A 15,757-nucleotide genomic window follows, 5' to 3' on the forward strand; every position below is an offset into this window, starting at 1 on the left:
GCTCTACACTCCGTACAGCCAGTAACTGAGAACATAGACAAGATCAATAATAATATGCCATTTCCAAGCAGCAAGTTGGCTGTCCCATTTCCTGCCATTCCCATGTTTCTACTGTACATTCCGTGAGCGCACCTTCTGTTTGGTCTGCTTGGGCTTCTTCTTCTTCTTCTCCTCTGCCTGCTTCCTTCCGGCCTCCTCTCCCTGGCCCTCGGCCTCCTCTGAACTGCTGGAGCCACCGGGCGGTCGGACCTGCCTTCTGCTGGTCCGCTTGGGGGGCTGGAGGTTGATCCCCGCATCAGCTGTCCAATCAGAGTAGTCACTGGAGGAGACACTGAGGGGGAGAAAAGTGGTATCAAAATGTGTATTTTGTAATCACAGACATAAGGTAGAGTAATGAATGGATACCTATGTTCCTGCAGTATACTGACTTTTCAGGACATTTACCTGGAACTGCTGTCACTCTGCCACTGTGTTTCCCCATCAGAGGAAGCGTTGCTGGCTTCTGCCTGCTCCTCTGCCTGCTCCACACAGAAACATGATTAGACCTCCACTGACATGACAACACAGAGTCCTCTGCTACTTCAAGAACAACAGACTACAACCCCCCCACCTCTCCATCGCTGTCCGAGTCCATCTGGCTGTCAGAGATCCTCCCCCTGTCCACACGGCGACGTTCTCCTGCTGAGCGGGTCTGGTACGCTGGTGGAGGTCTGGTCTGCTTCTTCTTCCTCTGGGTCCGCCGCAGGGAGCGCTTGCAGGGAGCCTGCTGCTCAGTCTACAGGGGGGAGAAGTCGTTGTTGAATGATAGAAAATAAAGTAAAGCAATTGGTAGAATTCAACAAAGGGGCACACTTTTGTCCTGAAAGAAATAGAGAGCTGTGGGACAGTAGTGTAGTCACCTTAGAAGAACTGGGTACAGGCTTCCTCCTCCTCTCTGTGTTGTAGATGGAACACTCCACCTCACCTTTGGCCCGTCTGGTCTCCTCCATCACCCTACACAACGCAAACAGCTTTAGTCAGCCACTGGGGGATATCTACCTCAGCACCAATCTTACAAATGGTCCAAGGCTCAAAATGAAGAAGATGGGCAGGACTGGTTAGAACATAAGGTTCAAGGCCATCTAAGGTAGCCTCTGTCTGTCTGGTCAGTCAGTCTCACCGGAGGACTCCTTGCTGGACTTCGTTGACCACAACCCTCCTGCTCCAGGCCAGCAGGTCCCTCTCCGTGGCCATCTGACTGCGAGGGGCGTTGTGGTGCATCTGACGCACCCCCTCCACCTGACCACTCCTCCTCAGGCCCACGTTAGGGGGCGATCCCACTACCTCTGGTCTCTCACCAGCTTCAAATGCGGAAAAACAGAGTTACACATACATCAATATTTAATTAAAGACTACAACGTCTGAAATCCAATATGCACATACTGTATGAGGGTCATTCCAGTATGCAAATATGGTTATATGAGACTGTGGAACATACCCCCCTCTCCTTCAGGCTCTCTCTCTTGGTCCCGCCTCTCATCCGGCTGGTTTTGCAACTGTCTGATCAGGACATCCAATGGGCTTTCTCCCTGACCCTCATCTGCCGTTAGCTGGCCAATCACCTGCTCCACCACCTCACCATCGCCTAAGCAACAGAGAAGTTACAATTCCCAATGTTACCCACATTTTGATCCCAGAGCCAGGTAAAGAAACATTGTTGAAAGTGTTGATAAGGAGGTTTACCATTGGCCATGTAGCCCAGCTGGGGCACCAGATGCTCCTCCTTGCAGCTCTCCCTGCCGGGTACTAGGCGCTGGTAATGGGTGGGGTGGGGGTTCCCGTCCACGTCCACCAGGAAAGGAGGGGGCATGAGGTGGGGCGCCTGCTGGGTCTGCTCGTCCAGGACAAAGTTGTTGGCGTCCCGGATCAGGGGCCGGAAGTCAGTGTGGAAGAACATCTGATCAGGAATCTGGAGGAGATAGGGGATTTGTTATTCTCTTTGGAAGCAACTAGATAACATGGAAGTAACATATCTATATCCAAATGAGCCATGTGTAAAGGCCAGACACTCACCTTCTCATAGGGTCTGCTGCAGCCGAAGCCAAAGATGAGCAGGTGGCCATGGGAGTCAGTGCAGGCAAAGTGCTGTCCATCAGCTGAGAACTTACAGTCAAACGCTGCACCGTGGCCTTGGCCCTCAATCTGAGACAGAGGAAGGCTTGTGTGAATGTCAGCCAGGGTGAAAACACTGGTACGCCACCAACACGGTCACCGTGTAGTAATACTCTCTCAGTTTAGTAATACTCTCTCAGTTGAGTAATACTCTCTCAGTCTAGTAATACTCTCTCAGTTTAGTAATACTCTCTCAGTTTAGTAATATTCTCTCAGTTTAGTAATACTCTCTCAGGTCTCTCAGTTTAGTAATACTCTCTCAGTTTAGTAATATTCTCTCAGTTTAGTAATATTCACTCAGTTTAGTAATACTCTCTCAGTTGAGTAATACTCTCTCAGTTTAGTAATACTCTCTCAGTTTAGTAATACTCTCTCAGTTTAGTAATACTCTCTCAGTTTAGTAATACTCTCTCAGTTTAGTAATACTCTCTCAGTTTAGTAATACTCTCTCAGTTTAGTAACACTCTCTCAGTTTAGTAATACTCTCTCAGTTGATTAATACTCTCTCAGTTGAGTAATAATCTCTCAGTCTAGTAACACTCTCTCAGTTTAGTAATACTCTCTCAGTTTAGTAATATTCTCTCAGTTTAGTAATAATCTCTCAGTTTAGTAATAGTCTCTCAGTTTAGTAATACTCTCTCAGTTTAGTAATATTCTCTCAGTTTAGTAATATTCCTTCAGCTCTCTCAGTTTAGTAATATTCTCTCAGTTTAGTAATACTCTCTCAGTTTAGTAATATTCTCTCAGTTTAGTAATACTCTCTCAGTTTAGTAATATTCTCTCAGTTTAGTAATATTCTCTCAGTTTAGTAATATTCCTTCAGCTCTCTCAGTTTAGTAATACTCTCTCAGTTTAGTAATATTCTCTGTTAAGTAATACTCTCTCAGTCTAGTAATACTCTCGCAGTCTAGTAACACTCTCTCAGTTTAGTAATATTCTCTCAGTTTAGCAATATTCGCTCAGTTTAGTAATATTCTCTCAGTTTAGTAATATTCTCTCAGTTTAGTAATATTCCTTCAGCTCTCTCAGTTTAGTAATACTCTCTCAGTTTAGTAATATTCTCTCAGTTTAGTAATATTCTCTCAGTTTAGTAATATTCTCTCAGTTTAGTAATACTCTCTCAGTTTAGTAATATTCTCTCAGTTTAGTAATATTCTCTCAGTTTAGTAATATTCCTTCAGCTCTCTCAGTTTAGTAATACTCTCTCAGTTTAGTAATATTCTCTCAGTTTAGCAATATTCGCTCAGTTTATTAATACTCTCTCAGTCTAGTAATACTCTCTCAGTCTAGTAACACTCTCTCAGTTTAGTAATACTCTCTCAGTTTAGTAATATTCTCTCAGTTTAGTAATATTCTCTCAGTTTAGTAATACTCTCTCGGGTTAGTAATACTCTCTCAGTTTAGTAAAACTCTCTCAGTTTAGTAATACTCTCTCAGTCTTGTAATACTCTCTCAGTTTAGTAATACTCTCTCAGTTTAGTAATACTCTCTCAGTTTAGTAATACTCTCTCGGGTTAGTAATACTCTCTCAGTTTAGTAATACTCTCTCAGTTTAGTAATACTCTCTCAGTTTAGTAATACTCTCTCAGTTTAGTAATACTCTCTCAGTTGATTAATACTCTCTCAGTTGAGTAATAATCTCTCAGTCTAGTAACACTCTCTCAGTTTAGTAATACTCTCTCAGTTTAGTAATATTCTCTCAGTTTAGTAATAATCTCTCAGTTTAGTAATAGTCTCTCAGTTTAGTAATACTCTCTCAGTTTAGTAATATTCTCTCAGTTTAGTAATATTCCTTCAGCTCTCTCAGTTTAGTAATATTCTCTCAGTTTAGTAATACTCTCTCAGTTTAGTAATATTCTCTCAGTTTAGTAATACTCTCTCAGTTTAGTAATATTCTCTCAGTTTAGTAATATTCTCTCAGTTTAGTAATATTCCTTCAGCTCTCTCAGTTTAGTAATACTCTCTCAGTTTAGTAATATTCTCTTAGTTTAGCAATATTCGCTCAGTTTAGTAATACTCTCTCAGTTAAGTAATACTCTCTCAGTCTAGTAATACTCTCGCAGTCTAGTAACACTCTCTCAGTTTAGTAATATTCTCTCAGTTTAGCAATATTCGCTCAGTTTAGTAATATTCTCTCAGTTTAGTAATATTCTCTCAGTTTAGTAATATTCCTTCAGCTCTCTCAGTTTAGTAATACTCTCTCAGTTTAGTAATATTCTCTCAGTTTAGTAATATTCTCTCAGTTTAGTAATATTCTCTCAGTTTAGTAATACTCTCTCAGTTTAGTAATATTCTCTCAGTTTAGTAATATTCTCTCAGTTTAGTAATATTCCTTCAGCTCTCTCAGTTTAGTAATACTCTCTCAGTTTAGTAATATTCTCTCAGTTTAGCAATATTCGCTCAGTTTATTAATACTCTCTCAGTCTAGTAATACTCTCTCAGTCTAGTAACACTCTCTCAGTTTAGTAATATTCTCTCAGTTTAGTAATATTCTCTCAGTTTAGTAATATTCTCTCAGTTTAGTAATACTCTCTCGGGTTAGTAATACTCTCTCAGTTTAGTAAAACTCTCTCAGTTTAGTAATACTCTCTCAGTCTTGTAATACTCTCTCAGTTTAGTAATACTCTCTCAGTTTAGTAATACTCTCTCAGTTTAGTAATACTCTCTCGGGTTAGTAATACTCTCTCGGGTTAGTAATACTCTCTCAGTTTAGTAATACTCTCTCAGTTTAGTAATACTCTCTCAGTTTAGTAATATTTTCTCAGTTTAGTAATACTCTCTCAGTTGAGTAATACTCTCTCAGTTTAGTAATACTCTCTCAGTTTAGTAATACTCTCTCAGTTTAGTAATACTCTCTCAGTTTAGTAAAACTCTCTCAGTTTAGTAATACTCTCTCAGTTGAGTAATAATCTCTCAGTTGAGTAATAATCTCTCAGTCTAGTAACACTCTCTCAGTTTAGTAATATTCTCTCAGTTTAGTAATATTCGCTCAGTTTAGTAATACTCTCTCAGTTGAGTAATACTCTCTCAGTTTAGTAATACTCTCTCAGTTTAGTAATACTCTCTCAGTTTAGTAATACTCTCTCAGTTTAGTAAAACACTCTCAGTTTAGTAAAAACTCTCTAAATTGAGTAATAATCTCTCAGTTGAGTAATAATCTCTCAGTCTAGTAACACTCTCTCAGTTTAGTAATACTCTCTCAGTTTAGTAATATTCTCTCAGTTTAGTAATAGTCTCTCAGTTTAGTAATAGTCTCTCAGTTTAGTAATACTCTCTCAGTTTAGTAATATTCTCTCAGTTTAGTAATATTCCTTCAGCTCTCTCAGTTTAGTAATATTCTCTCAGTTTAGTAATACTCTCTCAGTTTAGTAATATTCTCTCAGTTTAGTAATACTCTCTCAGTTTAGTAATATTCTCTCAGTTTAGTAATATTCTCTCAGTTTAGTAATATTCCTTCAGCTCTCTCAGTTTAGTAATATTCTCTCAGTTTAGTAATATTCTCTCAGTTTAGTAATATTCTCTCAGTTTAGTAATACTCTCTCGGGTTAGTAATACTCTCTCAGTTTAGTAAAACTCTCTCAGTTTAGTAATACTCTCTCAGTCTTGTAATACTCTCTCAGCTCTCTCAGTTTAGTAATACTCTCTCAGTTTAGTAACACTCTCTCAGTTTAGTAATACTCTCTCAGTTTAGTAATACTGTCTCAGTTTAGTCATATTCTCTCAGTTTAGTAATATTCCTTCAGCTCTCTCAGTTTAGTAATATTCTCTCAGTTTAGTAATACTCTCTCAGTTTAGTAATACTCTCTCAGTTTAGTAATACTGTCTCAGTTTAGTCATATTCTCTCAGTTTAGTAATATTCCTTCAGCTCTCTCAGTTTAGTAATATTCTCTCAGTTTAGTAATACTCTCTCAGTTTAGTAATACTCTCTCAGTTGAGTTATACTCTCTCAGTTTAGTAATACTCTCTCAGTTTAGTAATATTCTCTCAGTTTAGTAACACTCTCTCAGTTGAGTAATACTCTCTCAGTTGAGTAATACTCTCTCAGTTTAGTAATACTCTCTCAGTTGAGTAATATTCTCTCAGTTTAGTAACACTTTCTCAGTTTAGTAATAATCTCTCAGTTGAGTAATATTCTCTCAGTTTAGTAATATTCTCTCAGTTTAGTAATAATCTCTCAGGTCTCTCAGTTTAGTAATACTCTCTCAGTTTAGTAATATTTTCTCAGTTTAGTAATATTCTCTCAGTTTAGTAATACTCTCTCAGTTGAGTAATACTCTCTCAGTCTAGTAATACTCTCTCAGTTTAGTAATACTCTCTCAGTTGAGTAATACTCTCTCAGTCTAGTAATACTCTCTCAGTTTAGTAATACTCTCTCAGTTTAGTAATATTCTCTCAGTTTAGTAATACTCTCTCAGGTCTCTCAGTTTAGTAATACTCTCTCAGTTTAGTAATATTCTCTCAGTTTAGTAATATTCTCTCAGTTTAGTAATACTCTCTCAGTTGAGTAATACTCTCTCAGTTTAGTAATACTCTCTCAGTTTAGTAATACTCTCTCAGTTTAGTAATACTCTCTCAGTTTAGTAATACTCTCTCAGTTTAGTAATACTCTCTCAGTTTAGTAATACTCTCTCAGTTTAGTAAAACTTTCTCAGTTTAGTAATACTCTCTCAGTTGATTAATACTCTCTCAGTTGAGTAATAATCTCTCAGTCTAGTAACACTCTCTCAGTTTAGTAATACTCTCTCAGTTTAGTAATATTCTCTCAGTTTAGTAATAATCTCTCAGTTTAGTAATAGTCTCTCAGTTTAGTAATACTCTCTCAGTTTAGTAATATTCTCTCAGTTTAGTAATATTCCTTCAGCTCTCTCAGTTTAGTAATATTCTCTCAGTTTAGTAATACTCTCTCAGTTTAGTAATATTCTCTCAGTTTAGTAATACTCTCTCAGTTTAGTAATATTCTCTCAGTTTAGTAATATTCTCTCAGTTTAGTAATATTCCTTCAGCTCTCTCAGTTTAGTAATACTCTCTCAGTTTAGTAATATTCTCTTAGTTTAGCAATATTCGCTCAGTTTAGTAATACTCTCTCAGTTAAGTAATACTCTCTCAGACTAGTAATACTCTCGCAGTCTAGTAACACTCTCTCAGTTTAGTAATATTCTCTCAGTTTAGCAATATTCGCTCAGTTTAGTAATATTCTCTCAGTTTAGTAATATTCTCTCAGTTTAGTAATATTCCTTCAGCTCTCTCAGTTTAGTAATACTCTCTCAGTTTAGTAATATTCTCTCAGTTTAGTAATATTCTCTCAGTTTAGTAATATTCTCTCAGTTTAGTAATACTCTCTCAGTTTAGTAATATTCTCTCAGTTTAGTAATATTCTCTCAGTTTAGTAATATTCCTTCAGCTCTCTCAGTTTAGTAATACTCTCTCAGTTTAGTAATATTCTCTCAGTTTAGCAATATTCGCTCAGTTTATTAATACTCTCTCAGTCTAGTAATACTCTCTCAGTCTAGTAACACTCTCTCAGTTTAGTAATACTCTCTCAGTTTACTACTACTCTCTCAGTTTAGTAATATTCTCTCAGTTTAGTAATAATCTCTCAGGTCTCTCAGTTTAGTAATACTCTCTCAGTTTAGTAATATTCTCTCAGTTTAGTAATATTCTCTCAGTTTAGTAATATTCTCTCAGTTTAGTAATACTCTCTCGGGTTAGTAATACTCTCTCAGTTTAGTAAAACTCTCTCAGTTTAGTAATACTCTCTCAGTCTTGTAATACTCTCTCAGTTTAGTAATACTCTCTCGGGTTAGTAATACTCTCTCGGGTTAGTAATACTCTCTCAGTTTAGTAATACTCTCTCAGTTTAGTAATACTCTCTCAGTTTAGTAATATTTTCTCAGTTTAGTAATACTCTCTCAGTTGAGTAATACTCTCTCAGTTTAGTAATACTCTCTCAGTTTAGTAATACTCTCTCAGTTTAGTAAAACTCTCTCAGTTTAGTAAAACTCTCTCAGTTTAGTAATACTCTCTCAGTTGAGTAATAATCTCTCAGTTGAGTAATAATCTCTCAGTCTAGTAACACTCTCTCAGTTTAGTAATATTCTCTCAGTTTAGTAATATTCGCTCAGTTTAGTAATACTCTCTCAGTTGAGTAATACTCTCTCAGTTTAGTAATACTCTCTCAGTTTAGTAATACTCTCTCAGTTTAGTAAAACTCTCTCAGTTTAGTAATACTCTCTAAATTGAGTAATAATCTCTCAGTTGAGTAATAATCTCTCAGTCTAGTAACACTCTCTCAGTTTAGTAATACTCTCTCAGTTTAGTAATATTCTCTCAGTTTAGTAATAGTCTCTCAGTTTAGTAATAGTCTCTCAGTTTAGTAATACTCTCTCAGTTTAGTAATATTCTCTCAGTTTAGTAATATTCCTTCAGCTCTCTCAGTTTAGTAATATTCTCTCAGTTTAGTAATACTCTCTCAGTTTAGTAATATTCTCTCAGTTTAGTAATACTCTCTCAGTTTAGTAATATTCTCTCAGTTTAGTAATATTCTCTCAGTTTAGTAATATTCCTTCAGCTTTCTCAGTTTAGTAATATTCTCTCAGTTTAGTAATATTCTCTCAGTTTAGTAATATTCTCTCAGTTTAGTAATACTCTCTCGGGTTAGTAATACTCTCTCGGGTTAGTAATACTCTCTCAGTTTAGTAATACTCTCTCAGTTTAGTAATACTCTCTCAGTTTAGTAATATTTTCTCAGTTTAGTAATACTCTCTCAGTTTAGTAATACTCTCTCAGTTTAGTAATACTCTCTCAGTTTAGTAATACTCTCTCAGTTTAGTAATACTCTCTCAGTTTAGTAATACTCTCTCAGTTTAGTAAAACTCTCTCTGTTTAGTAATACTCTCTCAGTTGAGTAATAATCTCTCAGTTGAGTAATAATCTCTCAGTCTAGTAACACTCTCTCAGTTTAGTAATATTCTCTCAGTTTAGTAATATTCGCTCAGTTTAGTAATACTCTCTCAGTTGAGTAATACTCTCTCAGTTTAGTAATACTCTCTCAGTTTAGTAATACTCTCTCAGTTTAGTAATACTCTCTCAGTTTAGTAAAACTCTCTCAGTTTAGTAATACTCTCTAAATTGAGTAATAATCTCTCAGTTGAGTAATAATCTCTCAGTCTAGTAACACTCTCTCAGTTTAGTAATACTCTCTCAGTTTAGTAATATTCTCTCAGTTTAGTAATAGTCTCTCAGTTTAGTAATAGTCTCTCAGTTTAGTAATACTCTCTCAGTTTAGTAATATTCTCTCAGTTTAGTAATATTCCTTTAGCTCTCTCAGTTTAGTAATATTCTCTCAGTTTAGTAATACTCTCTCAGTTTAGTAATATTCTCTCAGTTTAGTAATACTCTCTCAGTTTAGTAATATTCTCTCAGTTTAGTAATATTCTCTCAGTTTAGTAATATTCCTTCAGCTCTCTCAGTTTAGTAATATTCTCTCAGTTTAGTAATATTCTCTCAGTTTAGTAATATTCTCTCAGTTTAGTAATACTCTCTCGGGTTAGTAATACTCTCTCAGTTTAGTAAAACTCTCTCAGTTTAGTAATACTCTCTCAGTCTTGTAATACTCTCTCAGCTCTCTCAGTTTAGTAATACTCTCTCAGTTTAGTAACACTCTCTCAGTTTAGTCATATTCTCTCAGTTTAGTAATATTCCTTCAGCTCTCTCAGTTTAGTAATATTCTCTCAGTTTAGTAATACTCTCTCAGTTTAGTAATACTCTCTCAGTTGAGTTATACTCTCTCAGTTTAGTAATACTCTCTCAGTTTAGTAATATTCTCTCAGTTTAGTAACACTCTCTCAGTTGAGTAATACTCTCTCAGTTGAGTAATACTCTCTCAGTTTAGTAATACTCTCTCAGTTGAGTAATATTCTCTCAGTTTAGTAACACTTTCTCAGTTTAGTAATAATCTCTCAGTTGAGTAATATTCTCTCAGTTTAGTAATATTCTCTCAGTTTAGTAATAATCTCTCAGGTCTCTCAGTTTAGTAATACTCTCTCAGTTTAGTAATATTTTCTCAGTTTAGTAATATTCTCTCAGTTTAGTAATACTCTCTCAGTTGAGTAATACTCTCTCAGTCTAGTAATACTCTCTCAGTTTAGTAATACTCTCTCAGTTTAGTAATATTCTCTCAGTTTAGTAATACTCTCTCAGGTCTCTCAGTTTAGTAATACTCTCTCAGTTTAGTAATATTCTCTCAGTTTAGTAATACTCTCTCAGGTCTCTCAGTTTAGTAATACTCTCTCAGTTTAGTAATACTCTCTCAGTTTAGTAATACTCTCTCAGTTTAGTAAAACTCTCTCAGTTTAGTAATACTCTCTCAGTTTAGTAATACTCTCTCAGTTTAGTAATACTCTCTCAGTTTAGTAAAACTCTCTCAGTTTAGTAATACTCTCTCAGTTGATTAATACTCTCTCAGTTGAGTAATAATCGCTCAGTCTAGTAACACTCTCTCAGTTTAGTAATACTCTCTCAGTTTAGTAATATTCTCTCAGTTTAGTAATAATCTCTCAGTTTAGTAATAGTCTCTCAGTTTAGTAATACTCTCTCAGTTTAGTAATATTCTCTCAGTTTAGTAATATTCCTTCAGCTCTCTCAGTTTAGTAATATTCTCTCAGTTTAGTAATACTCTCTCAGTTTAGTAATATTCTCTCAGTTTAGTAATACTCTCTCAGTTTAGTAATATTCTCTCAGTTTAGTAATATTCTCTCAGTTTAGTAATATTCCTTCAGCTCTCTCAGTTTAGTAATACTCTCTCAGTTTAGTAATATTCTCTTAGTTTAGCAATATTCGCTCAGTTTAGTAATACTCTCTCAGTTAAGTAATACTCTCTCAGTCTAGTAATACTCTCGCAGTCTAGTAACACTCTCTCAGTTTAGTAATATTCTCTCAGTTTAGCAATATTCGCTCAGTTTAGTAATACTCTCTCAGTTAAGTAATACTCTCTCAGTCTAGTAATACTCTCTCAGTCTAGTAACACTCTCTCAGTCTAGTAACACTCTCTCAGTTTTGTTAAACTGTCTCAGTTTAGTAATACTCTCTCAGTTTAGTAATACTCTCTCAGTTTAGTAATATTCTCTCAGTTTAGTAATATTCTCTCAGCTGTCTCAGTTTAGTAATACTCTCTCAGTTAAGTAATACTCTCTCAGTCTAGTAATACTCTCTCAGTCTAGTAACACTCATTCAGTCTAGTAACACTCTCTCAGTTTTGTTAAACTGTCTCAGTTTAGTAATACTCTCTCAGTTTAGTAATAAGTTTAGTAATATTCTCTCAGTTTAGTAATATTCTCTCAGTTTAGTAATAATCTCTCAGGTCTCTCAGTTTAGTAATACTCTCTCAGTTTAGTAATATTTTCTCAGTTTAGTAATATTCTCTCAGTTTAGTAATACTCTCTCAGTTGAGTAATACTCTCTCAGTCTAGTAATACTCTCTCAGTTTAGTAATACTCTCTCAGTTTAGTAATATTCTCTCAGTTTAGTAATACTCTCTCAGGTCTCTCAGTTTAGTAATACTCTCTCAGTTTAGTAATATTCTCTCAGTTTAGTAATATTGGCTCAGTTTAGTAATACTCAGTCTAGTAACACTCTCTCAGTTTTGTTAAACTGTCTCAGTTTAGTAATACTCTCTCAGTTTAGTAATACTCTCTCAGTTTAGTAATATTCTCTCAGTTTAGTAATATTCTCTCAGCTCTCTCAGTTTAGTAATACTCTCTCAGTTTAGTAATATTCTCTCTGCTGTCTCAGTTTAGTAATACTCTCTCAGTTAAGTAATACTCTCTCAGTCTAGTAATACTCTCTCAGTCTAGTAACACTCATTCATTCAGTCTAGTAACACTCTCTCAGTTTTGTTAAACTGTCTCAGTTTAGTAATACTCTCTCAGTTTAGTAATAAGTTTAGTAATATTCTCTCAGTTTAGTAATATTCTCTCAGTTTAGTAATACTCTCTCAGTTTACTACTACTCTCTCAGTTGGGTAATACTCTCTCAGTTTACTACTACTCTCTCAATTTAGAAATATTCTCTCAGTTTAGTAAAACTCTCTCAGTTTAGTAATACTCTCTCAGTTGAGTAATAATCTCTCAGTTTAGTCATATTCTCTCAGTTTAGTAATATTCTCTCAGCTCTCTCAGTTTAGTAATACTCTCTCGGTTTAGTAATATTCTCTCAGTTTAGTAACACTCTCTCAGTTTAGTAATAATCTCTCAGTTGAGTAGTATTCTCTCAGTTTAGTAATACTCTCTCAGTTTAGTAATACTCTCTCGGTTGAGTAAAACTCTCTCCGTTGAGAAATATTCTATCAGTTTAGTAATATTCTCTCCGTTTAGTAATACTCTCTCGGGTTAGTCATATTCTCTCAGCTCTCTCAGTTGAGTAATACTCTCTCAGTTTAGTAATATTCTCTCAGTTTAGTAATATTCTCTCAGTTTAGTAACACTCTCTCAGTTTAGTAATACTCTCTCAGTTGAGTAATATTCTCTCAGTTTAGTAATACTCTCTCAGTTTAGTAATACTCTCTCAGTTTAGTAATATTCTCTCAGTTTAGTAATATTCTCTCCGTTGAGTAATACTCTCTCAGTTTAGTAATACTCTCTCGGTTGAGTAATATTCTCTCAGTTTAGTAATACTCTCTCAGTTTAGTAATATTCTCTCAGTTTAGTAATATTCGCTCAGTTTAGTAATATTCTCTCAGTATAGTAATACTCTCTCGGGTTAGTCATATTCTCTCAGCTCTCTCAGTTTAGTAATATTCTCTCAGTTAGTGATACTCTCTCGGGTTAGTAATACTCACTCAGTTTAGTAAAACTCTCTCAGTTTAGTAATACTCTCTCAGTCTTGTAATACTCTCTCAGCTCTCTCAGTTTAGTAATACTCTCTCAGTTCAGTAACACTCTCTCAGTTTAGTAATACTCTCTCCGTCTAGTAACACTCTCTCAGTTTAGTAACACTCTCTCAGTTTAGTAATACTCTCTCAGTTTAGTAATACTCTCTCAGTTGAGTAATAATCTCTCAGTTTAGTAACACTCTCTCAGTTGAGTAATACACTCTCAGTTGAGTAATACTCTCTCAGTTTTGTAATACTCTCTCAGTTGAGTAATATTCTCTCAGTTTAGTAACACTCTCTCAGTTTAGTAATACTCTCTCAGTTTAGTAATATTCTCTCAGTTTAGTAATACTCTCTCAGTCTAGTAACACTCTCTCAGTTTAGTAAAACTCTCTCAGTTTACTACTACTCTCTCAATTTAGGAATATTCTCTCAGTTTAGTAAAACTCTCTCAGTTTAGAAATATTCTCTCAGTTTAGTAATATTCTCTCCATTGAGTAATACTCTCTCAGTTTAGTAATACTCTCTCAGTTTAGTAATATTCTCTCAGTTTAGTAATACTCTCTCAGTTTAGTAATATTCTCTCAGTTTAGTAATATTCGCTCAGCTCTCTCGGTTTAGTAATACTCTCTCAGTTTAGTAATACTCTCTCTGTTTACTCCTACTCTCTCAGTTTAGTAATATTCTCTCAGTTTAGTAATAATCTCTGAGGTCTCTCAGTTTAGTAATACTCTCTCAGTTTAGTAATATTCTCTCAGTTTAGTAAAATTCACTCAGTTTAGTAATACTCTCTCAGTTTAGTAAAACTCACTCAGTTGAGTAATAATCTCTCAGTTGAGTAATACTCTCTCAGTTTAGTAATACTCTCTCAGTTTAGTAATACTCTCTCAGTTGAGTAATACTCTCTCCGTCTAGTAATACTCTCTCAGTTGAGTAATAATCTCTCAGTTGAGTAATACTCTCTCAGTTTAGTAATACTCTCTCAGTTTAGTAATACTCTCTCAGTTGAGTAATACTCTCTCCGTCTAGTAATACTCTCTCAGTTGAGTAATATTCTCTCAGTTTAGTAACACTCTCTCCGTTGAGAAATATTCTATCAGTTTAGTAATACTCTCTCAGTTGAGTAATACTCTCTCAATCTAGTAACACTCTCTCAGTTTAGTAATACTCTCTCAGTTTAGTAATATTCTCTCAGTTTAGTAATACTCTCTCAGTTTAGTAATATTCTCTCAGTTTAGTAATACTCTCTCAGTTTAGTAATATTCTCTCAGTTTAGTAATATTCTCTCAGTTTAGTAATATTCTCTCAGTTTATTAATACTCTCTCGGGTTAGTAATACTCACTCAGTTTAGTAAAACTCTCTCAGTTTAGTAATACTCTCTCAGTCTTGTAATACTCTCTCAGCTCTCTCAGTTTAGTAATACTCTCTCAGTTCAGTAACACTCTCTCAGTTTAGTAATACTCTCTCCGTCTAGTAACACTCTCTCAGTTTAGTAACACTCTCTCAGTTTAGTAATACTCTCTCAGTTCAGTAATACTCTCTCAGTTTTGTAATACTCTCTCAGTTGAGTAATATTCTCTCAGTTTAGTAACACTCTCTCAGTTTAGTAATACTCTCTCAGTTTAGTAATATTCTCTCAGTTTAGTAATACTCTCTCAGTCTAGTAACACTCTCTCAGTTTATTAATACTCTCTCAGTTTACTACTACTCTCTCAGTTTTGTAATACTCTCTCAGTTGAGTAATATTCTCTAAGTTTAGTAACACTCTCTCAGTTGAGTAATAATCTCTCCGTTGAGTAATACTCTATTAGTTTAGTAATATTCTCTCAGTTTAGTAACACTCTCTCAGTTTTGTAATACTCTCTCAGTTGAGTAATATTCTCTCAGTTTAGTAATATTCTCTCCGTTGAGTAATACTCTCTCAGTTTAGTAATACTCTCTCGGTTGAGTAATATTCTCTCAGTTTAGTAATACTCTCTCAGTTTAGTAATATTCTCTCAGTTTAGTAATATTCTCTCAGTTTCGTAATATTCTCTCAGTTTAGTAATACTCTCTCAGTTTAGTAATATTCTCTCAGTTTAGTAATATTCTCTCAGTTTAGTAATATTCCTTCAGCTCTCTCAGTTTAGTAATATTCTCTCAGTTTAGTAATATTCTCTCAGTTTAGTAATATTCTCTCAGTTTAGTAATACTCTCTCGGGTTAGTAATACTCACTCAGTTTAGTAAAACTCTCTCAGTTTAGTAATACTCTCTCAGTTAAGTAATACTCTCTCAGTCTAGTAATACTCTCTCAGTCTAGTAACACTCTCTCAGTTTAGTAATACTCTCTCAGTTTAGTAATACTCTCAGTTTAGTAATACAGTTTAGTAATATTCTCTCAGTTTAGTAATAATCTCTCAGGTCTCTCAGTTTAGTAATACTCTCTCAGTTTAGTAATATTCTCTCAGTTTAGTAATATTCTCTCAGTTTAGTAATACTCTCTCAGTTGAGTAATACTCTCTCAGTCTAGTAATACTCTCTCAGTTTAGTAATACTCTCTCAGTTTAGTAATATTCTCTCAGTTTAGTAATACTCTCTCAGGTCTCTCAGTTTAGTAATACTCTCTCAGTTTAGTAATATTCTCTCAGTTTAGTAATATTCGCTCAGTTTAGTAATACTCTCTCAGTCTAGTAACACTCTCTCAGTTTTGTTAAACTGTCTCAGTTTAGTAATACTCTCTCAGTTTAGTAATACTCT

At 35.0% G+C, this 15,757-nt stretch overlaps 1 protein-coding gene across 1 annotated transcript in view; it reads right to left on the bottom strand.

Moving 5' to 3' along the window:
• The window catches only part of LOC139534624 (bromodomain and WD repeat-containing protein 3-like), a 67,644-nt gene that overhangs the window by 11,046 nt on the left and 40,841 nt on the right, over positions 1-15,757 (bottom strand). Inside the window, exons 16-23 of the mRNA XM_071333904.1 lie at positions 2,053-2,181; positions 1,723-1,948; positions 1,478-1,624; positions 1,160-1,340; positions 900-993; positions 611-775; positions 445-518; positions 133-331 (exon numbers count right to left, since the gene is read on the bottom strand). Of these exons, the coding sequence (XP_071190005.1) occupies positions 133-331; positions 445-518; positions 611-775; positions 900-993; positions 1,160-1,340; positions 1,478-1,624; positions 1,723-1,948; positions 2,053-2,181 (1,215 nt within the window). The remainder of the gene's footprint in view (positions 1-132; positions 332-444; positions 519-610; positions 776-899; positions 994-1,159; positions 1,341-1,477; positions 1,625-1,722; positions 1,949-2,052; positions 2,182-15,757) is intronic.

This window comes from Salvelinus alpinus, chromosome 1, assembly GCF_045679555.1.
Source record: "Salvelinus alpinus chromosome 1, SLU_Salpinus.1, whole genome shotgun sequence".
Taxonomy (NCBI): domain Eukaryota; kingdom Metazoa; phylum Chordata; class Actinopteri; order Salmoniformes; family Salmonidae; genus Salvelinus; species Salvelinus alpinus.